At 36.8% G+C, this 23,733-nt stretch overlaps 1 protein-coding gene across 4 annotated transcripts in view; it reads right to left on the bottom strand.

Moving 5' to 3' along the window:
* The window catches only part of LOC121317468 (dystrobrevin beta-like), a 90,563-nt gene extending 69,590 nt beyond the window's left edge, over nt 1–20,973 (bottom strand). Inside the window, exons 1-5 of one of the 4 annotated variants that reach the window (XM_041253425.1) lie at nt 20,651–20,973; nt 13,405–13,455; nt 6,210–6,277; nt 3,396–3,476; nt 3,089–3,302 (exon numbers count right to left, since the gene is read on the bottom strand). In XM_041253425.1, the coding sequence (XP_041109359.1) occupies nt 3,089–3,302; nt 3,396–3,476; nt 6,210–6,276 (362 nt within the window). In that variant the 5' untranslated portion in view covers nt 6,277; nt 13,405–13,455; nt 20,651–20,973. The remainder of the gene's footprint in view (nt 1–3,088; nt 3,303–3,395; nt 3,477–6,209; nt 6,278–13,404; nt 13,456–20,650) is intronic. The other 3 variants (XM_041253424.1, XM_041253427.1, XM_041253426.1) reach the window with 3 other exon arrangements.
* Nucleotides 20,974–23,733: the final 2,760 nt, after the last annotated feature.

Raw genomic sequence — 23,733 nt, 5'->3', positions numbered from 1 at the left:
TTGACTTAATTTCAAAACATTAACATATTGATTTAATTAAGATTCGTTTGAAAAGCACTTGGTACTAAAGCTCTCGTTACTATACCACGAGTTCGATACAATAACACCTGCCCAACATGTCTTAATCCGACTTGTGACTTCATTCCAAGATCCAATTCAGTTTCTTGGTTCCAACCCCATCATTATATATCTATAGCTATAAATATAAATATATACAATTTGAAAGAGACTGTGTACCAAAAGGATCAAAATATAAAAGAAAAAATTGATGTAGGTACATATAAATGTGAATGTACTTGTAGTCTAAAACATCCTGATATAATTGATTTCTATGTATCTAATACTGGTTACATGTTTTCAAACTTTTTTTTCATTCTGAGGAACTTATTTTATCCTCATTCTTTGTCTCTTCAATTATTTAAACCATTGGAGCAGACAGCACCTGTCACTGTAGACTGATAATTACATTTGGGATGGAGATAATAGTACAACATGATTCATATCTCAGGTTATCTCCTGTGAATGTTCTACTTCTGACAGGAAATTAAACAGGGTAGTTCATTTTAAGGCTTATAAATGTTGAAGTCGAGATTGAACAAAAAAAAAAACATATAAGGTATTAAATCAAGGTCATTATAAAGGTTTTTTACAGACTTGATCATGTGTGTTTGGAAGTATGACAACAAACCAGTCATGCAACAAGCCACCTATAAAGTTGTCATGCTAACACAAGTTTCAATTAGAAGTCTTTTTCAGTGTCTTCACGCTAATAAAAAGGTAAAGTTTTTATGATTTTGGCAATCTTAAAACACCAAAAAATCTTTCTACAGAATATAGTGCAGCTGTAGTTATGCTTCTTGCTACACAGCACTGATCTTCCAGGAAAACAAGGGATTATTACCTCTTTTTAAAACTGTCTACACTGACTGACGGGAGGATTCCAACCTCGGTAGTAATTTCATTATGTGGACTCCCAGTTCACAAAAAGGCAAATCTATTGTTAGCAAACACTGAATTTCAGCCATTACAGCTAAGCGGTTTATATACCTGGGCACGCCATTTCAAAAGAAACCAAATTAGTACTTACTAACACTTAACTAACTATGGTTTATGCCTTGTTGAACATTGAATGCAACATTTGACTATCTGCCTGTTAATACAAATATTAGAACATAGCTGTAACAGGAGATCTGTGATAGCTATCTGACGCATGAACCATCCTGCAGGGGGAGGTAGAGAGCCTCCTAAGATCCACCTGTCAATCCTGGCAGTGACACAAAGAGGTTGGGTGAGGGTGTGTTGTCTTTCCCTCTCTCTGAATGGTTGGGGGGGGGGGGTGGGGGGGGGGGGGGGGGGTCGCTCACACAGATCATACCACCTACGATCTCCGTATATGATCGTTCGGGTAGCAAGACACGCTCCAGGATATACTACTACGCTCCGTTATTCGTTCGGGTAGCCAAGACAAGGGAAACCCAGTGATGCTGGGCTTGGAAGCCGGTGTAAATAATACCTAGGCAAGACCGCCAGCAGCTGGTGAGAAAGAATGGGACAAGCAAGCACGGCTGAGGAAGACAGCGGATAGTAAATAAAAAGAGAGAAAAATAATTGTCATGTACCCGAGGGGGACGTGTGTAGGTAGTTGGGAGAACCTTGGCCACCCCAGTGTATAGTGAGGGAATATCAAAGCGTAGGTTGGAGACCCAAGCTGACCAGTTTAGCGGTGGTGGGGGATGCTGCATAAGCAGCAGCTTTTGTTTGTAGTTTTATTACTGTATTTTATTTTCCCTTTTTCTTTCTCCGTTTGTTTTCATTATTATTTCTGCATAAAACAAGTGCAACCCCTTTACCATCGCTGGTGTTGGGGATAGCAGAACTAGCGCCATCTGGTGGATAATAAAAGAAAGAAAATAAATTACAACCTTCTGTCTCCCGTGTCATTGAATACCCACACCCTTCCAAAGTAGCAAATACATTTATAAATTTGCTGACAGTGGTGCCACGAGTGAACTTTTTGCATTCTTTGATAAACATCTACTTATCTACTTTCTGGACACCCTTTATTTAAATGATATTACATTAGCTATACATCTTTAACCAACAGAAATGGTTCAGTCCAGGTACAGTTTTTGTACCCCCAATTATTGACAACTAAAAGTAAGATTTAATGATTTATACAGTGTTCTCTAACCTTGTATCAGGGAGAGGCCTGTTGCTGGTTCTTGTGCAAATTTGTGCAGCTGGGATGCGGAACAGGAGACACGATGCTTGGCAACTAATTGAGCAGTTAGGCTCGTCTGGCACTGAGCTGATCGGGCGTTCCAGATTGGCTGGGGGGCTTGGCGGGGGAGGCTGCACGCAGCTCAAAAGGAGAGTGTCCACTCTGCAGGATAACTACTACGGAACCCTTTAACTGCAAGACAGTGCCTGTGAAAGCTCTGCTCAGCCAGGACAGTCACAACAAAACAGAGTCGCTGGGAGGCCGTCACTTCGAAAGCAACAGCAGTAGGTTAGTTTAGGGGATGTTGCTTCCAAACAGTATAGGAGAGGGTTTGTGTAGTGTAGTAGGTTACTGGTCGTCTCTTTTAATGAGGCTAGTGCTCACCTTGTATGGCAGACTTTTATTTTTAGCTTTGTTTTCTTTTCTTTTCTTTATTAAATCTGACCAGGGCTGCCATTGCTGGTACCCTAGTGGCAGCGCTTGTGTTGAATTAAATCTGCACGCCGGTGCGGCCTGTCAACAACTAACTTTGTGTCTGCCTCAGTATTATTCAGTGATGAGCCACTCACGTAATGAATCCACGTTACAAACCTCAACTCATATTAGACTCACTTCATAGAACACTTACAAACATATACTTAATCACCATACGCAGGTAATTGCTGACAATAATTCCTATCTTAACTGACCTGGTCATGTACGTGTTCATTGAAAATATTCACTTTTGCCAAAACACGGTCACTGCCTACTCCAGGGAATGTGATAAACATGAGCTGCCTGAAGAAAGACTTTCAAATTAGCAGACTATTTCTTATTATTCTATTAATGACCAAAAATCTATGTCTAAATATTGTGCTTTGAAATCACCTGTCATAAGAAGCTATCATGAAGTTAAGAAGAAGACTGATAGATTGATCCACGTTGATCTGATGTGTGGTCGGAAGTCGTTTGTTAAGCTGGTAGTAAATGGAAGAGATAATGGTTTCCAGTCGAGACACGTTGATTTCCATGTTGTGGTCCAGTGTGTTGAGGCCATTATCTCGAAAGGCTTCTATCATGTTCCAAACATCGACAAGGTGGACTGTGAGGTGGAAAAAGCAGATACAATTCTAAATTACTACAGCTCTAAGCAAAACCAGATGCAAACACTGAAAGTTTTAAAAACTGTACTTACGGTTACATCTCTTTTGAATAAATCTCAGCTTGCATGCCGTCCGATACGTTGAAAGCCTGATGACATCAAAATTTTGAGCCCCTAACATAAGAAAAAGCGAAAATACTAATAAATTCAGTATAGATTACTACAAGAAAAAAAAAAAAAAAGCACTTCCATCACCCGTGCAGGAGAGCTCACACAAGATGAATGAATAGCATTACTGAAATCAATGTAAAAATTGACAATGAAAAGAAGTATTTTTCCAAACCTGGATTTGTAACTATTCCCCAGCACCACACACACTTTGTTTAACCCCTCTGCAGCCTCCATTGGCTTTGTTTAATTCCCCTGCTGGTCTTTGGGTAGCTGACATCGGCTATATTCAATTTTGAGGTATCCATCCTGTCATAGCTATGTAAACTACGACATTCTGTCATGAAACTGCACCAAACTTTGTATAGAGACAGTAAAGCCTTTTGAGAACCTGCCAGACTTGCCTCTGTTTACTTACACAGCTTGATTGATAGGCTGTTCACTCTGAAGAGAGTGGCTTTGATTGCTGTTGCCGCTGTCACTCTGTCACAGATCCACATTTCCAAATAATCTTTTTGTCCCTCGGCCCAACAAAAATGTTCTATTTGTAATTTCTATTTCAAAGGTCTTTGGTTAACTTAAGTGTTTCATTTTTAAACCCTTTTATTTGTTTATCTTACAAAAACATTTTTCACATAATGTGTTCTAGCAAGGGTCTGGAAATAATAAAACAAAATAATTCTCTCTACTGTCTCAGATAAGTTTGTATAGCACTTTAAAGACAGTGTGGCAAAAACGGTCATAAAATGCTTGGCTGTGGGGTGACATCTATGACAAAAATGCTTGGCTGTAAAGAGGTTAAGCACAGCAAGAAACTCTGTGTAAGGTTATGCTGTATGAAATTATATTCACTTCCAATGAATGTCAAATTGGGGAAAAGATTGTAACTTAAAACCTGATTCAATTTACATATAAATGGTTGTAACCAATCCACTTTAAGATCATCCAATAAGCTATTGAATTGAATCAAACTGAAAAGGTTTTGCACGTACCGGTATTTACAAACATTATTAGCCCTCTACAATAACAAATTCTTCCTACTTTTAGCAAATCACTTTTCTGTGGTGTCAGACCTTACAAACCACTTTGTGTTAAACTACTGCTATTAACCAATATTAATAAGTACAAGTACAATTAAAATAAGAGGTTGTGATGACAATATAAAAATGCTAAACCTTGCCATAAAAATTAAGAACTGAATAAAAGTGATCTTATTTTTCTCTTATTGCAAGCCTAACCGATACAGCTTCCCCACCCATGGCTGTTGCTTGCTGTGGTAGGATTCTTACGGGGGTATGTCTAGCATTGACATGGATAGAAATAAAGTAATTCAGCAGATTTAAGCTTGCAATTGAGGAAATGTGGCGTGGCTTTGACCAGCATGGGAGGATTGCTAACAAAAGTAACATCCCATGGTGTATTAGCAAAGGACACTAAGGGGGAGGTCAAGCTGGTGATGATAGTAAATGATGAAAAGGGAGAATCTGAGATTGGCTAGAGCTAATATGTACTCTTTCTACTCAATTTAATTCTGAGAGATGAAAGCTAAAGTTTCAATAAGGCAGGTCAGTGTAGCAACAAACGTGACTCACAGAACAGTTAAATATGATCCTATTGTGGAACAGATGTCATATTCCCTTGATAAATTATGGAGTGGATGGTTAATTACTTATTGTTGCAGCATGAAGCAGAAAAAGTTGAGCAGACCCTAATTAATAACAGCTTGATACCTGAACAACACAACAAGCTAGACATCCCCTGTGGCACAGCATAGTGGATTAACTCACTGTGCCACCTAGTACTGCATATTTGTTGCAAAACTGTAGTTTTGGAATGGACTGTCCATTTGCACACTACATAGCACAGACGTTTCTATTTTTGGAGTTAGTGCAACCATGAATGAGAGTGCAATGCTGAGGACTTAGCTAATCTATATATGGGAAACATCTGACTCTCATACACTATACTCTATGAGCTGGCTTCTGATGCTAACTCACTTCGAGGAAAACTGCATATCCTATAAAGCAGTCAATGTTTTCCCCTTGTTTATTTAAAATGGCTTTCATAAAATCCCTTGTGCTTTTGCTTCTTTTCGTGACGTTTTGCTGCCACTTTTCATTTGAAATCCCTGCATGATGGTGCACAAAGCACCCACATGTGACTTCTGCTAAAGATTGATGAAAGGGAATCCAGGGTTTTTTGTGCAAGGATACAAGTTTAATAATAAATGGAGTTTGAGTTATAGTTACAGTACCTGATTGGAAATAATTCTAACAAACTGCTTATTATATACTGCAACATCGTTTCGCTGGGAAAAACCGCTGCACGTCACAGTGATGGAAAAATAGGAAAAATAGGCCTATGACACAAGGCCAAAAAAATAATTCCTTTCACTTGCAGCCACTTGCAATCTAGAAAATAGATTTCAGTTGTTGAAATATTTTATTATTTTTTAACATTCATATTTTGCTTCCTAATGTCAAATTCAAATATTTTACATGATTGTTCTTAACATAACTGAAAACTATGTTGAATAGCAGTGTGATTGAAAGCATTGTGTATCGAAATGAAGGGAGGGTGTGCAAAACTTACATAATTGATGCTTTCAATGAACACACAAGGCAGTCAATCAGATTCAGTCAGGGGAACAAAAGGAGGGGGTGTGGATTGAATCAGCCTATCGGTGACTTGCTTTGTTAACGATCAGTTGCAGTACATCAGCTCGCTGCCAGTACTTACTCATCTCCATGAAAAGCTGTCTCTTCTCTGCCACGGTCTTGCCTCTTTTTCCACCTTCATCAATCATTCTGGGGGACAGAGAACACAGAATGGCTACATACCTTATACTAAATTGTGACACAGTAAAGTAATTGTTGGGTGAACATGCAAGAGCAAAGCTATTATGCTTTGATTTTTTTTGGTCACATTTCACTGTGGTGAAAGAATAAAGAAAGTCAGGAAACATGCTACCCTTTTCTCCACTACACGTGACAGACAGAATGTGAACTGATTACAGTGCAGCTGTGTTTAGTAGTAATCACATGATACATATTCAGTTCTCTTTTCAATGTTATTACTCAGCTGAAAATGCTAGGTTGCTTCCTATTTTTAATATTTAAAAGTTTAAACAATTATGGTTTAAACTATGGTTTAAATAAATTGTATAGACCAAAGGATGCTGAAAAAGGCTTATGTGACAATTTTAACTAGGCTGTTTGTGCAGGTAATCTTTGTAAAATCAGGAAGTGCGGATGTTCTTAAGATATGAATAGCTGTCCTAGCTATCTAATATCCATGCTTTTGCAAAGATAATAAGTCAGCAATCCAATACAGACATCAAGAATTATGGATTTAACCTGATGCATAAGTTTGCTATCTCGCTGTGTCTTAAGATTTTATAGTGTTGTGGAACAGCGTTTCTCAAAAGCTATGCAGCTCTTCACATAACTAAACATATCCTAATGGTTATCTAATGTAAATTCAGGGCTGTATTCTGTTGTGTCAGTTTTCATTGTTTTGGTTGGCTGTTTTTTTTTATTTTTTTATTAGTAGATACAGAAGCTGTTTTTTGTATTTCACTGTATGTTTGGCACCGGCTCATTGTTTTTGGATTACCTTTGAAGTTAGAAGATGAAAGGATATTACATGTGTCAGTTCAACCACGTGAATAGATAAGGATAATAGCAGTGCACTGATGTCTACAGGGACAGGATTACAGTACCACAGATCATGTTTACATGCTTTTGTATGGAAATAAATCTGGTAATGTTAAGTATTAAAAAGTAACTGAAAGTAGAAAAATAAACAAATCCTGACCTACTGTAATAATGAACACAGTGGCTCTCAAAAGTATTCACCCCCCATTGGACTTTACCACTTTTTATTGTGTTACAACATGGAATCAGAATGGATTTAATTAGGAGTTTTTGCCACTGATCAACACAAAAAAAGTCCATAATCTCAAAGTGAGAAATAAAATCTACAAATTGTTCTAAATTAATTATAAATATAAAACAGAAAATAATTGATTGCATAAGTATTCACCCCCTTTGCTATGACACACCTAAATAAGCTCTGGTGCAACCAACTGTATTTAGAAGTCACATAATTAGTTGAATGGAGTCCACCTGTGTGTAATTAAGGTGTTTCACATGATTTCAGGTTAAATACACCTGTCTCTGGGAGGTTCCACAGTTGCTTAGTACATTTCATAATAAAAGCTACATCATGAAGACGAAGGAACATTCAAAGCAAATCTGGAATAAGGTTCTTCAAAAGCACCAGTCAGGGGTAGGATATAAGAACATTTCCAAGGCATTGACTATCCCCCGGAGCACAGTAAAGTCCATTATTAAGAAATGGAGAGAATATGGCACAACTGTGAATCTGTCTAGAACAGGCCGTCCTCAAAAACTGAGTATTCGGGCAAGAAAGGCACTACTCAGGGAGGCCACCAAGAGGCCTATGGCAACTCTAAAGGAGTTACCGTCTTCCATGGCTGAGCAGGGAGACACTGTGCATACAGCAACAATAGCCCGGGTGCTTCACAAAACTGGCCTTTATGGAAGAGTGGCAAAAAGAAAGCCATTGTTGAAAAAACTTGCATCAAATCTTGGCTAGAGTTTACCAGAAGGCATGTGGGAGACTCTGAGACCAAGTGGAAGAAGATTCTATGGTCTGATGAGACCAAAATAGAGCTCAAAGCTAAGCGCTATGTTTGGTGCAAGCTTAACACCGCATATCATTCTGAGAACACCATCCCTACCATGAAGCATGGTGGTGGCAGCATCATGCTATGGGGACGCGTCTCTATGTCAGGGCCTGGAAAGCTTGTGAAGATAGAGGGCAAAATGGATGCAGCAAAGTACAAAGAAATCCTGGAGGAAAACCTGTTGAAGTCTGCAAGAGACCTGGAACTTGAGAGAAGATTCATCTTCCAGCAGGACAATGACCCCAAACATACAGCCAAAGCCACACAGAGCGGCTTAAAAACAAAAAGGTTAATGTCCTGGAGTGGCCCAGTCAAAGCCCGGACCTTAATCCAATTGAGAATATGTGGAAAGAGTTGAAAATTGCTGTTCACCAAAGGTCCCCATCCAACTTGACGGAGCTTGAGCAATTTTGCAAAGAAAAATGGGCAAAAATTGCAGTGTCCAGATGTGCAAAGCTGGTAGAGACTTATCCAAATAGACTCATGGCTATAATTGCTGTCAAAGGTGCCTCTACCAAATATTGACTCAAGGGGGTGAACATTTATGCAATCAATTATTTTCTGTTTTGTATTTGTAATTAATTTAGAACAATTTGTAGATTTTATTTTTCACTTTGACATTATGGACTTTTTTTTGTGTTGATCAGTGGCAAAAACTACTAATTAATCCATTTTGATTCCATGTTGTAACACAATAAATTGTGTAGAAGTCCAAGGGGGATGAATACTGTTGAGAGCCACTGTGTATATATATATATATATATATATATATATATATATATATATATATATATATATATATATATATACACACACACACATGTATCATTATTTGTTCTTTTCTGTATAAAATCAAGCAGCTAACAATATGGTGTTTATTTTATTATGTTTCTTGAAAATCTACACAAGTTCACGACATGGGCGGATGACACAAATGTAACTCAATCCTTACTTAAAATCGCAAGCCATTTCCAAAATACTTCCCTGTCTGCTAGTGAGTAAATTAAAGCATTTCCAAAGTAGGCACAGCCCAAGGGTATATTTTTAGGATCTTATGGGATGCGCTTACAAAGATTCTTTTTACACAATTAGTCAAGTTGATGTAACAATAATACACTTTATTTTATATAGTGCCTTTCATGTACAGATTTCATCAAGCACTGTATACAGTTCAATAATAAAAATAAACAAACAAAACAGCAGATTTTACAATTTAGGGAATTTAACATTAGGAAATGTAAGTGTATAAAAGCAAGTTTTAAGGTGCGATTTAAAAATAGCCAGTCTCAAAGTACTTGATCACCCAAGGAAGAGCATTCCCCAAACTTGGTGCATAACTGCAGAATGTTTTGTCACCCTGTCACAGAGAAAAAATGATTCTTGGTGATAAATCTCCTTCCCAATCAGCGAGGATGCAGTGTAAAGGGAACAGAGTGACCTGCACGGCCTGACAATTCATTCCCAGAGTTAGGTGGAAGTCGGCCATGTATAAAGGGGGCACAGCTGTGATACATTAAGTCTAAGCCCCAGAGGGAAAGCGATGTGGCAACCGCGGATTGGAGGAGAAACGGCTGCACTCGATAACTAAGGGGGCGTGACTGAAGGTACAAATAGAGGATGTAGCTTGGTGATCTGTTCCTTTGTTTACGGTTATGAGAAACGCTGAAGGACAAAATAATAATAATAATAATAATAATAATAATAATAATAATAATAATAATAATAATAATAACAGGATGGTAGCCTCCATTAACCCTGCTATTGGGAATATGCATTAACAGCATGAATTATTTTGTCATCCTTCATCTGTGCAGGATTACTGGTGAAATACTCCAAAGACTATCTATAATCAGGTACAGTATTCACACATGTGGTAGCAAGACTACTATACAAACACAATGCAACAGATAATGTAGCAACACAGTCATCAAAGACTTCAAGACAACGGCAGGAGGTTTTTGCAGATGTGCCCTCTTGGTTTGTACTCTACAACTAAGACAATGGAGACTGCAAACTATTCTACTGTAGATGTTGACAGCATTAACATGTGTACATTGATGCAGATTACTTAAATTAGACGACTGTGACAAGAGGATGCCAGTGGGCAATTACAGTATAGAAAATCAGTTCAGGAGAGCTACTTTAGTTATTAGAGTAAAGATCTTATGGTCCGAGGCATAGTGTACATTTTCTCAGTACCACATGACTGATCTAAATGTGTGTATTTCATTCAGATACTTCAAATACTTCTAAAAAGAGTGTGTCGGTAACATCAATCTAAATTAAATTGCATTCCCCATAAAACTCGCATCAGGACAGAAAATAACCATCTTTTTCAAAATAAGGGGCATGACAATGTGCGGTAGGTGTGATAAACAGTAGACGCTAATAACAACTGAATCTAAAACTAGCCCAACATGCACCAAGGTACAGTACCACCAAATATGAAAGACTATTAAAATGTTCATTCTTTTTTTCAGGGTTTATTGCTAAATTAACCTTGGCACTACTGCCTGACCAGTGAGTCATGCGTTTATTCTTCAATCACTCTGGCAGCCCCCAAAGCTCCAAATAGTGACGCAATTACGCTCTTAATGTGCCCAGTTATTGTTTATAGTTTCACTCCCAAGGGATATAGGGCCTTTTAGAGGAGATTATCATAATGCAACAGATCTTTTAAAGACAGATTAGTTACATGTGCATAAACTGTTAGTGAACAAGAATAAAAGCAGAAGTAACCTAAATGCCCATTTTCTTAATATTTTTATTGCACTTAGTGATGTTAATAAGGGGGTCAATAAATCATAGATAGATGGATAGGACCAACTTAAATTAAAATAGACTTAGATCCTGTATCTACAAAAAATACCCCATTGTGTGTTATTCCATATGCATGTTTTATTGGTCTTCAAGAGCAAGACATGTAAATGTGAATGAGCCAAAAAAAGCAACATTAAATCACATGTGGGTTAGAGAACAATTTACCTTTGTAAACCCTAACAATTCTACCTTTGAATGCAATCTTACATTTCAATTCTTAACCTACAGCATACTATGCAGCTGGTCACAGTACACATTCAACCAGCCAAATACTGTAGTTAAGCTTTCCCTATGTATATATACTATACCGCACCCATGTTTGAATTGTCATAAAAAGTTTAGTGCCAAGTGTAAAAAACTATGAAGCAAATCTGTAAACTGGGAATTTCCATTGGTTTGTTCACACCAACAGAACACCCCCTCTTGGGTTATCTTGATTGCACACTACCCTTCTGTATCCAGCTCTTCGTTACACTATTAGCTTCACCATTTTCTGCTGCTGATCTTATCTCTTCACAGCTCAACTTTTTGTTTTATTCCCTTTACTCCGAGTCTCTTAAGGTACAGAACTATAGTATACTGTAGAATACACTTCTCCTTAATGTTCCACATTAATTAGAGTCCCTTTCCAATTAGAACATCACTTACATTCACAAAGAGACAAATCTTAAAGCATGTCACATTAACTGAGCAACCACTGACAAGCAACACATTTTGCGTTGGCATACATCACTTCCAACTTCTGTTGATATTTAGGGAGAACACTAGGGCTAGCACTAGGGTGCCAGAATCACAGAATACACTATAGTGTGCAAACAGAGTACTGAAGCTAACAAAGAAATGAAAAAGTGATTTTGAAACTAAATCTGAATGTTGGCTGTACTGCATTAGACGAAAGTGTGTTAGTATTCCCTTAGCTACAGTATGGCCCAATGAAAAACAATAAAATTGTCTATTTTTACAGTAAACCTTTTTATATAAAATCTTTTAATTATGTCCAGCAACAAATTGTCTTTTCCCTTGCAAGAATTTTCCATTTAAAAACACATCTGAAAACTAGAAGTGTAAAAACAAAGCATCTTTGGTGGTATAATTTAAGTGATATCTGACATCAGATTGAATGGTTTATAAACATGCAGTAATAAGAACACATAAAAATCATCTGCATAATTGATATGTCCAGTGGTTAAAAATAACATGCCAGTGAAAAGCCACCTGTAATGGAATAGATTACAGCTTTTAAAGACACAGTCTTATGGGGACAACTCATGCAAGATCCAAACAATTGTTTACCATCAGCTCTCCATCAAAGCCTGTCAAAGGTATTTCCTATCCTGACTGAAAACAGCTTGCAACAGATGAGATGCAGCTTTTAAGTATTACACAATACATGTCAGTCTCATTCGCATTATAAATGAATCTGCCACGTGATTTTCTACTCCTGGAGACCCAGGAGTGGAAGGCAAGTCGATGATCACAATACAGCTCAGTGCCAAGAACAATAAACAGACAGGCTAGCAGGCTGACTGACAGTTAAAGCCCTCTTCCACAGTGAAGAAAAAACAGTTCAATAACCACCTACAATCTCGTAAAATGTGCAGTTTATGTTCATACGCTCATAAAAATGACAATGTATTGTTACCCCCCCTCATGTGGTTTACCAAGACCACTTTCCTTACTTCAATAATGCTCGTTATGGAAAAACAGGTCAAATGATTACACACTTTGTTTGATAGAAAAACAATTTATAGCAGCTTTAAAAAAAAAAAAAAGAAAAGTGCAGCATAATAAAAATAAACCTTGAAGAAGTTAACTAATTGTTTTTGACATATTATGCAGTGTTAGGATAGAGGTTGCAATGATTGTAATGGAAATCCATACCTTATTTAATCGCTTTAAACTAAAGTCCATCTACATAACAAAGCCTTTTTGAATTTGTCACCTTCATTCTTGAAGAGCAAAAGAAACTTAAACAACGTTTTTATTTGAGTACTTTTTGTGGTTGTCAAAAGGATATTTAATTACATTTGGGCAAGTACAGCTGAAGATATAAGAGCCCAACCAATCAGAGGTCAGAACAATATGAACGTCATGAACTACGGTAGCTACAGTAACAGCCTCATCTATCAAGCTTTAAACATTTGCATATGTAAAAATGGTCTACAAATGATGGACAGAAACTCGAACCACCAGAGCACCCATCTGCTGTATTAGACGGAGAATGAGAATTTTGACGCATGCAGGTATTTATTTTTCCAGGACCAGAACACAATTTGCATTTAATTTTTAAACAAATCACATCCAGTTTCATGAACAGTGGAATACAAACACTCAAAACATTTGCTAAAGCACAGATTGAAAACAAATTTAAAAAATACAGGAACAAATTTAAGGAATAGGTACCTCTTTGTTAAAGAAGGATCAAGGCAAGCAATAGATCGGGTGATGAGTCCACTGAAAAAAAAGAAAGAAATTTCTCAATTCTTGTGCCAGTATTTTGCAGATTTATCACCAACTGCCTACTAAGAAATCACTAACAAATACACACAGAAAACAAACTGCTTCCATTGAGCTGCTCTTTCACATTTTAAAGATAGGTGTATTAAAACTAAAGTCGAACTGTGTTTTATATAATATGTTCATATATGTAAAGTTCACAAATAATAATTATTTAAATTGGTGTGTCCCCTCCTATAATAGTCAGGGAGCCAGTGTAGCTGGAGGAGAGGGGGGGTATGGAAGGAGTGGGGAGGTTGAATATGAAACGAGCAGAAGCGTTTTTAATTTGTTGCAATGGTGTAAAAGCGTAAGAGGAAAGGCCAAGGAGGAGGGAGTTACAGTAGTCAAGCTGGGTGAAAATGAGAGAGTGGACTAGGAGTTTAGTAGCACAAAAGGGAATGGAGGGGCATATTTTGCGGATGTTGAATAGATGGAAACGGCAGGCTGTGTTATGGCCGAGATACGGTCAAAAAGGGAAAGGGTAAAAAGTCAAAGATGATGCCTAGGTTACGAGCAGAGAGGGATAGAATGAGGGACAAGGGAGGGAATGAGAGGTCTTACTTCCCTTTAGGAGACAGAACAGTACCCGTCATGGAAAATTCCTTAAAAGGCTATTCGCTACTTAAACAGAGCCCAATCCCTTAAATCGTACCTAACACGAATGTTATGTTACAAATAGCATTACAGTTTTGTAGACATCGTTCATATATTGACTCTAAAGCTGAGGGAACACAAAGCCACTTTTTCAGGAACGGTAGCTTGAAACCTAGTTCTGGAATACCTAGTTTGAGAGAGCTTTGCTTTTACTGCTTGGTAAATCCTTTGGATATTTTTTTGTGGTAAATAAATGTATACATTTTTAATTTTTTTTCCCATTGTATGAGTATTCACAATGAGACACTGAAAGTTCAGATAGGCTACAATTGAAACTGGCAGTGCAGCATCAAGCTATATGTGATTATAATATCGCTTGGTTCCTCTGTCAATCTTATCATACACTGATGAACGAGAGCCAATGAGGATTTTTGTTAAGAAAAATCAAATTAATCTTTTCCATAATGTGTGCATATAGGAAAATGAGAGACTTACGAAATTATGGCAATACATATTAGGGGAGATATACTGGAATTATTTTGAAAGGTTTGTATACTTTAACAATGCAAGAACCATGGCTGGATTTAGATTGCTTTGTCACAACAGCAAAAGAAAGGTAAGAATGTGCTAAACACATGCAGTGCACAGTGCATGAGGTTAAATTCATTGGGAAGAGAAGCACACTGTTTTAACTTCTTGATATACAGGTTTAAGGAACAATACTAGTTCTATCTGCACAGATTCTGATCATATTAAATTTGTGAAAATGTTACTATTGTTTGATTAAACTGGAATTGATGCAGAACTACTAATGTTGGTGAATGTAACATTGATACTCATGTTCATAATCTATGGGATCAATATAGTTCAATGGCTTTCATTTCTCATAGTCCTCAGTATCAGAGTTCAAGACAGTGTTCAATAGCTATAATCTGAATGTCATCAAATCCCTCCATCATATTCCTTGATTGACAAAGATTACTCTCAACACAACCATGCGTAGAAGTCCGAAAAAAAAAAAAAAAAAAAAAAAAAAAAAAAAAGATTAGACTGCACCAGCTTGGCTCTTAATTAAAAACTGTATTAGTGTCCAAAAGCATTTTAAATACAGATTTAAGAGTACTAACTTGACAAGGTTAAGGCCAAGGACTTGGATATTACGGTTAAGATTGGCCTTGATTTATGGGGAAGAATGCTTCTGGTGTTTCTACTGCAGCTCTGTAAATGAAAGACCTATTATTCACTACTTTCAAGCTGTACATATAAAAAGAGACAGCTGGATTTCCATCATTTCATCATGACATTAGAGCTCATATTAAGCACTGTGATCCTGCCAGAGCACTGATTTATCCAAAGGTCGGGGTCACCTTAATTTAACATAAGAACAGAAGACAATTTACAAACAAGAGGAGTTCTTTCAGCCCATCTGAGCTTGCACGGTTCCTAGTAGCTGATTGATCTCCAAACATTCTGCTTTTATATTAAAGTGCTCTCCCTCAACAATATGACGATGTAGCCCATTCCACACCCTCATCATGCTCTGTGTGAAAAAGTGTCTCCTTCCCTCTGTCCTGTCTATCTCCACTTAATATCCAGCTGTTGATGGCAAAAGCAGAAGATACTTCAGGATATTAATTTAACAGTTCCTGCATGCACTTTAGCTGTTTCTTCCTAGTTCTGTAACATTAACAGTTTGTTCTCAACTATGCATTGTCATTTGTTACGGCATGCTTCTATTCTGCATGCCATGAATACAGGTTATGGGGACCTATTTTAATGACAATGACACCTGCAATGTGTAGGGCTGTGCTTTTGGTACATTGTTATGAACGTTTAAAAAGCTATGCAGGTGTCAGCATTTAAACATTTAAACCACATCTACATACACACACTCTCTGTATGTTACATTCTGATGTATACTGGCAGCCCTGGTTAGTATTTTTAGCAAAGAACCCCTAATTAATCAAATAACATTTTAACATCGCAAAGACTGAACTACAGTAAAAAACAAAACAACAACAACAACAAAAAAAAAAAAAACCACAACAACAAAAAACACGTACACACCAAAGTATATATTGAAATTAGTGCTGTCACTCGATTCAAATTTTAGATTAGTTAATTTATGGGCATTACTTGACTAACCTGTATAGCAAATCGGTAGATTCATCCGTGCACATTTTTAATAAAGGTAACGATCTTATAGCAGCTGTCCTGCTTGTAATACAAAAAAACAACAGAATCTAAAGAAATAAATTAAATTAAATAAAAACCAATGGGAATTTGGTCTTCATAAAATCATTTGTTTTATGATTTGTCTTATTTGTGTCGGTGCCACAGACGGGTAAACCACTTATTGGCTTTCTTTTTTTGGTAATATCGACTTCTGTTGACAGATTACATAGATAACCACGGCATTTATTTTTTAAACAAATCATCTGCGTAAAAGTGTACTGGTAAATTAAAGCCTATACATAATTCATCTACACTTTATGTGTTCTCTGAATTAATTTTGAAAAGAAAAAAAACTTCCATTTAAAATCGTGTTACATGTATTCAGCCGCCATCAGAGCGTTCTGTTTATTATGGATGTCTGCTTTTTACTGCATTCAATAACCCCATTCACAGTAATTCTGAATGTTTTCATTACAGTAATGAAGCACTGAACTTGTGTTTTATTGGTACGGCAATTTAGTTTGGCATAATTATTTACATATCACGTTTTTCTCGTCTAGTTCCTCAAAATAATTCCAAAACGTGACTTTGCCTCATTCCTTTATTTAGAGATGCAATTTTATTAAAAATACATTCAAAAAATGTCAGAAAGAAAGAAAAAACCGCCTTTCTTACACTGTGTGGACTGAACCACACGAAGCCCACTACAGCATGCGCACACAGTGTACCAGTGAAGTCCCTGATCCACGGCGAACAAAACCTGCCTCAGTGTCAATCTTTCTGTCGCACCAGTTAGAAAAACTACTTGGAGGCAACTGTCAAAACCCCTTCCTTTTTATAATGTCCGCCCTTACTGTGGCATCACAGAAATTGGAAACGCAGTGGGCTGCTGTATATGATGATAAATTACTAAAATGAATACATGAAAAAATACGCGTTTTGGTGAAATTTGTCATGTGACAGATTATACCTCTAGCATATTATTCAACGTTTAACCACTTCGTTAGAGTTTACACGTTTAAACGTTTATTTCCATCCCTAGTATTGTGTTGTGTTATTCTCTATGATAACTGTGTTTTTCAATGTTTTTTTCCATGTTATCCGTTACCCAGATACACATCTGTTGCATTTTACCGCCCATGTATTAAGAAAAAAATCAATCCCTATCATATATAGATTACATAACTTGTGTTTTTTATTATTATTTTTTAATCTTTTGGTTTTGCTAAATTGCATTGCCTTTTACGTTTTCCGCAGTTCTGTGCATGGAAAACATTTAGATTTAATTTTGCTATTAGGTCGTTCATGGGAAATTTTACATACTGCTACAATACGTACCGGATTTAAAAGTATGTACTGTATTACAGTTAACGTGTTGTCTTTAGTTTTGGCAAGGGATATTTTCAGAATCATGTTCTGAACTAAAACACTTATTCTGTTGAAAATATAGTACTGTACCAACAAAACCAATACAGTGCATCTAAATGGAAGCCTACTTATTTTACATAGTCCTTTCAGCTTATTTATGATATTGTATTTTTTTTTTGGTGTTCCTTGAAAAATGGACAAGGGTTGGAAAGGGCCAAAATGAAATAATCAGATATGCGTCACATGCGTTTAACCATCACTGAAGTCAGAATTTTATAGGGTCGGACATGTGAGTGCTGACTGTACTTTAAAAAGCCAGTACTTGGTATGGCGTGAAATATTAAAATCTAGTCTTAATAATAATAACTAATGTATTATTGTTGCTAAGATTAATTTTATATAAGTTTCAGTTATCACATCCTGGTGCTTGTATTACAATGATTGCTAACATTAACATATCATTGCCTGTAGATAAGAAAATTGAGCAGCCACATAGTCTATTCTTCTCAACAAATAACAGCTCATTAAATCTTCCTATTGCTCCAGTCCATCCATTTAGTCCCCAGTGGTTACACTGTGCATCTGCAGTGGAAGTCAACTTTTGTTTTCACTGTAGGGAGCTTAGGCATCTCACATCTGCATGTAATATAATACTGTGTCCTCATAGCTCACAGAATTGGATTGGAATCAAAAAATGAAGTGTAGTCTGCAATGTTAAAATACCAGTCACCACAACAAATAATAATAATAATAATAATAATAATAATAATAATAATAATAATAATAATAATAATAATAATAAAAAACTTTGGAATGTTGTGAGAATTGCATCTACCTGTAAATGGTTATGCACAACATTAACCCTAAAGAAGGTTAGGGAAAATAAAGGCACTAATAAATCAATTTCATGTTTAGCATAATATGTGCATTTTACTTTAAAAAAAAAAAAAACCTGACCAACAAAATGACAATAATTCATATTACAGTAGTTACTGGAATTGTCTTTTTTTTTTTTTTTTTTTAACTCAAATGTGCTATAAGAGTTGCTATAACAATAAAAAAGAGACTTGGAGGCTAATTAGAACCCCTGTGAAACAAGTGGCTAGGGAATGAAAATAAATGTAGATAGGAGAGAATCCAAGTCATGTCACTAAAATAATACAGAAAGGAAGAATTAACTAAACAGTAGAGAAAAGTAAACATAAACAACGACACTCCCGTTGACATGGATTTTCATGCCAGTGCATTTCTCTCTCTATTTGCTTTTTTAAATTTTTTTTTTTTTTTATCAAAATAGTGCACATTCCACGAATAAAGATACTTCACCCGTGACACTGCAGTGAATTATTTACTTTTTTTTTTTAATTAACAAAACCACTGACCCATTAACCCAAGTGGATGTTATATTATGCACTTGCTAATGCTCCTGAGACTGAAGCATTTTTTTTTTATGTCTGCAATTGATATTGCATCATTTTGTGTTGTATGTTCCAAAAGATGTTTCAATGTAAATTAAAATTATTATTAATCAACAGTAGGATGTAATTATTATCATTTGCATGTAATTTCTGTCATATGGCACAAGGCAATAAAGGCATAAATAATTTAACAAGCCTCATACCTTGAGTACCCTGATTATTGTGAAAGAGTCAGTATGAAGCTGGCCTCCAAAATATGGCTTGGTATAGGTCCCCAACGCAGGGCTGGATTAACCAATATGCCAATAACACCATTTGTCATAATATACATTGGGACCCCAAAATATGGTTAGCGTAGGGCCCCCAGGTCCTTTAATCCGGCCCTGAATTTACTCCAGCAGTTTATCGTTCATTTTAATTGTCCTTTCGCTATAAGGAAACCCCTCGATATAACAAACAAAATCCTGGCTTGGACCCCAGCAGGTTTGTTACAGCAAAGGTGTACTGTATATATCTTTCTGATGAATCATTTAACATTAGATTAAAAATCAACAGGTCTGTTCTGTCAAAAGGGTACAAGGTAATGGGCAAAAAAACCTCAAAAAACAAGACTTCCTGCTCACTCACATTATAATCACAGGGACGCAGGGACTCAGTCAAACACACACGAAGACTTTCACATCACGAACATACATCTAATCTAATCATCTGGATAAAAAGTTACAAAAACAAGTTACATTTTTGTAATAACTAAATTGAGCCATACAGTGCACAACGTTGCAATGCACATTTTATTTCATAGGGACAACGATTTTGGAAATTCTGCGCAGGCTCTCTCAGCTAGCTCGATTACAGCAGCATCTGAAAACTACAGCACCAAGTTTTTTCTATTCAATTTGTAAGTACTCACTATGCATTTAATTAAACAAACAATTCATTTTGATGTGTAATGACATGAAAAAGGGAGAACGAGTTTATGTAGATTCTGCCGTTTCCTGAAAAAACGCCTATTTCCTTTCTTGCAACAGCATGTTATTAAAACAAGTGTATTGCTCCATAAACTAATTCAACATTTTTCTAATCTAAACAGGAACGTGAGCATCCGTTTGATGTCAATGCACTGCAGTCCTATGCATTAAGCAGGCTTTATTGTTTGACAGCGGCGTCTCTCCAATCAATAGTCAGTGCACAGCACATTATATTTCAACTGCGTTACATTTTCGATCACCTTTAGCAAATAAAACGGATGATCAAATTTAAACCGCAGAATACAGAACGCTGTACTATCATGTAATTCCAGGAAAGCAACGGAGACACAAAAGAGCGGCCATATTGCAAAAATTAACTCACTATTTACCCGTTAATTTATTTTTTTATTTTTTTATTTAATAAATGGTTTCCAGTAATATCAAATACATTCATAACTAAAATGCCAAATAAACCCCCGAAATAATAATAAAAATGATCTGTACAAGTTTTCAATAAGACATAATTAATAAAGAAAAAAAACTAATTTAACTTACAACTGCAGCAAACTCTCCCCTGCAAGCAGCTAAAGTCTAAGATGGAAAGAAATACCTTTGCTGTACACTTACCAGAAAAATCTTACTCGGGTACTACCAGTTCCAGCATCACAGATAGAAAAAAAAAATCCGTCCTAGTGCTGGACGCGTAGAAATATTACGTCTTCTTTATTTCATCACAGTAGGTTTTGGTAAAAATTAATGTCAGCGGTCGCGGCTGGCTGCATACGTTTATTACATCTCCCGGCAAGAAGATAACAAGCGGTAGTAATTCTCCATGTTCACGTTAGTCCAACTCCCGCTCCGCTCAGCGTTTGACTGCAGCAGCAGCAACACCTAATCGGAAAAGCTGTGGCTGCTACCGCACGCTGTCACTCTCAACATCAAACAACAAGTCGGCAAGCAGGCAGCGCACAGCAGAATCAATCGACCGGGGTGCTGCTGGCGGGCTTATAAACATGATACTGTACCGGGTTCTAGAAAGTGTTTTACTTGTTTGCTTAAGTTTACGTGGTACAGATAGGATGAATAATGTAAGGAAGATGCTGTTGACACCATTGTGTCACCAGGCACATATTAATTTCAATAGACACCCATGTGGCAACAATAGACAAGGAAGTTATTGACACCCGTTTCAAAAGACAAGAATGCAGATAGAAAATAATCTTGTTAATACTAGCATCTTGTATTTCTTTAGCCGTTTCTAGAAAACTGGTAGTACATTTTGGTGGCTTTAGGAGATGCAAGTAATTTTGGCGCAATGTCAGTTCAAGTGTTAACTGCATTATACACCAATTCAAATGTTCTATGTTCTGACATAGTTGGATATGTATTTATTTTGTAATATTCAAACCTCGTTTTTAGTTTTAGTTTTTCTCCTGCTGAAACACAGGGCACTTAATTTATAACGGCGTTCACTCTTGTGTATAGACATACACACAGTCAGGAAAGATGCATGCTAGATCCCTGTTTCACACTGCTAGTTTAACAACCAAGACAGGCAGTCGCAGGGACAAATGCAAATTGGCGAGCAGACGCCAGCTGACTTTTGGAAATGCATTTTGTATGAGACTGTACGATGAAAAGAGAAAACTGCCCGGAATACTGGAAGGACCTGGTCTCTCATTGGTGAACCCTCGTGAAGTTAGTCCAATAATTGTTCATATCCGAATTAGCATGGGAGAAAATGTTTTTTAAAAAGTATTTATGATCCACATGGTAAGTGTAGAAGTGAAATACGGACAGTTGGGTGTCAACAGTCACTCTGTTAAGGTACATGTTTGCATTTTAAATGTATTGTTTATGCATTAATGTATTTATTTAAACTTTGTTCTACAAGACATGATAGGCAATATTGTTGTTGTCTATGACCCCAGGAGGTTATTATCATGTACATTGCATCTGGTGAACATTACATGCTATCATATAGCATAATATAGATACATACGGATAGCCTACTATAACTATATACTTTAGAGAGACTTATATCATTGAAGAGATGGAAGACATGAAAACAAATTCAAGTCCATGGGTTACAAACCAGACAGTTCAATCAAAACATGTTTATATCTTTTAGATTGGAATGTATTCTAGGAGGTTCTTGAATTGAGATGGTATCCAAAATGAGAGACAAAAATGACCTGTGTAAAAAACACAGTGCCAATGTGAAGGTCTGATGGATACTATCTCAGTTCAGGAGCCTCCTAGAATACAGTCCAAACTAAAGATGGCCTTGGAGCAAAAGGGGACTCAGGTACAGTATATTTCTTAAGTCTGACTATTGCTTTGTGTAAGATGTGGCATCATGGGGAATGATAACAAGACGAAATGTGGCACCACGACTCCAAAATGAGTGGTTGGTGGGGGATTATAGGAAAGAACTTTTAAAAGAGCTCCCTTCACTGGATAATGCTTGTGATGTGTTGATAATATCTGTATACACACCACAGCTCTGAGAGGACCCATGTGCTATAAACCACAAGGTCTGGTTTGAAGCTGACAATTCAACCTGTATGTAAATAAAATTACAAATGCTATTGTTACAAAATCTCCCATCCATTACTGCATCAGATGTGAACCTCAACAGTCCAATCCTATCTTTAGTTTGGTTCGGCCCGTGTCAGCAGTTCACTGGTGCTTTGGACCAGTCAGATGTCAGCTCCGCGACCCCTTACCCACACTCAAATAAACACTAAAGCACTGCACATCATTTCCAAAAATCAAGGCAGTTTTTTTTTCCCTTTAAAACTCATCTGAAGAAAATGATTGGCAAAGTAGCTGCCTGCATGTCCTTACCACAGCCTGAGAGGAAACTCAAAGTGACTTATGACATTTAGGGGTATTCTGTCTAACAATTTCACAAATAATAAAACCGTATGGTATTTTAAAAGTGCTCTAGGCAACAGATGAGCATTTGCAACTTGTACCCTTCTGCACTGAATCTACTCTGTACGCAAGCTGCTGTTAAATTTATCAGGATGATGTGACCTGACTGGCAAATAACTGGTCTAGAGACAATGTCTAGTCACAATCTTATTTTATATAGCCTGTCAACCTAAAATGCTATCTTTTGCAAGTCACTGGACACTTTTGTTAACCCTTTAACCTTTAGCCAAATTCAACCTTGTAATTCAATGCCGAGAAACCAGCTACAAAAAATAGAATGAACCTGCAAGCATCTATCTCCAGATGCAGATCTAGTCCTCAGACAGGAAGACTCACTGGGGATAAATGGATGATACTGGAAAGGTTTCCTTTGTGATTTTCCGGAATCGTCACACATGTATCAGACTGACTCATTCTTTATTTGGTGCCTAAGTCAAAAATCACATCTGTGTACTTGTGCCCCTCTTTTATTGTACTCATTCAGTAGGAAGGGCTTATATGTAGCTCTGTAGGTTAGGATACCCTCTCCCTATAATGCATGTTTATAAGTGTTCAGTGGCTACCTCAAATCAAGTTAAGAGTGCATTTCATTCTCGTCAGGCCTGTCATACAAAATGTGCAAGAGAAAGTACACTCTCAACTCGATTAGAGGCAGCCACCAAACACTTACAAACGTATTATATGTCCTCAAATCTAAATTAAAAAACAGATGAAGCCCTGATATTAACATGTTTAATCTGTTTATATAGAACCTGTTGTTCTTTAAACGT

The sequence above is a fragment of the Polyodon spathula genome, chromosome 6, assembly GCF_017654505.1.
Source record: "Polyodon spathula isolate WHYD16114869_AA chromosome 6, ASM1765450v1, whole genome shotgun sequence".
NCBI lineage: Eukaryota > Metazoa > Chordata > Actinopteri > Acipenseriformes > Polyodontidae > Polyodon > Polyodon spathula.
Note: the sequence above shows the minus strand (reverse complement) of the source record. Positions and strands in the feature narration are given on the sequence as shown.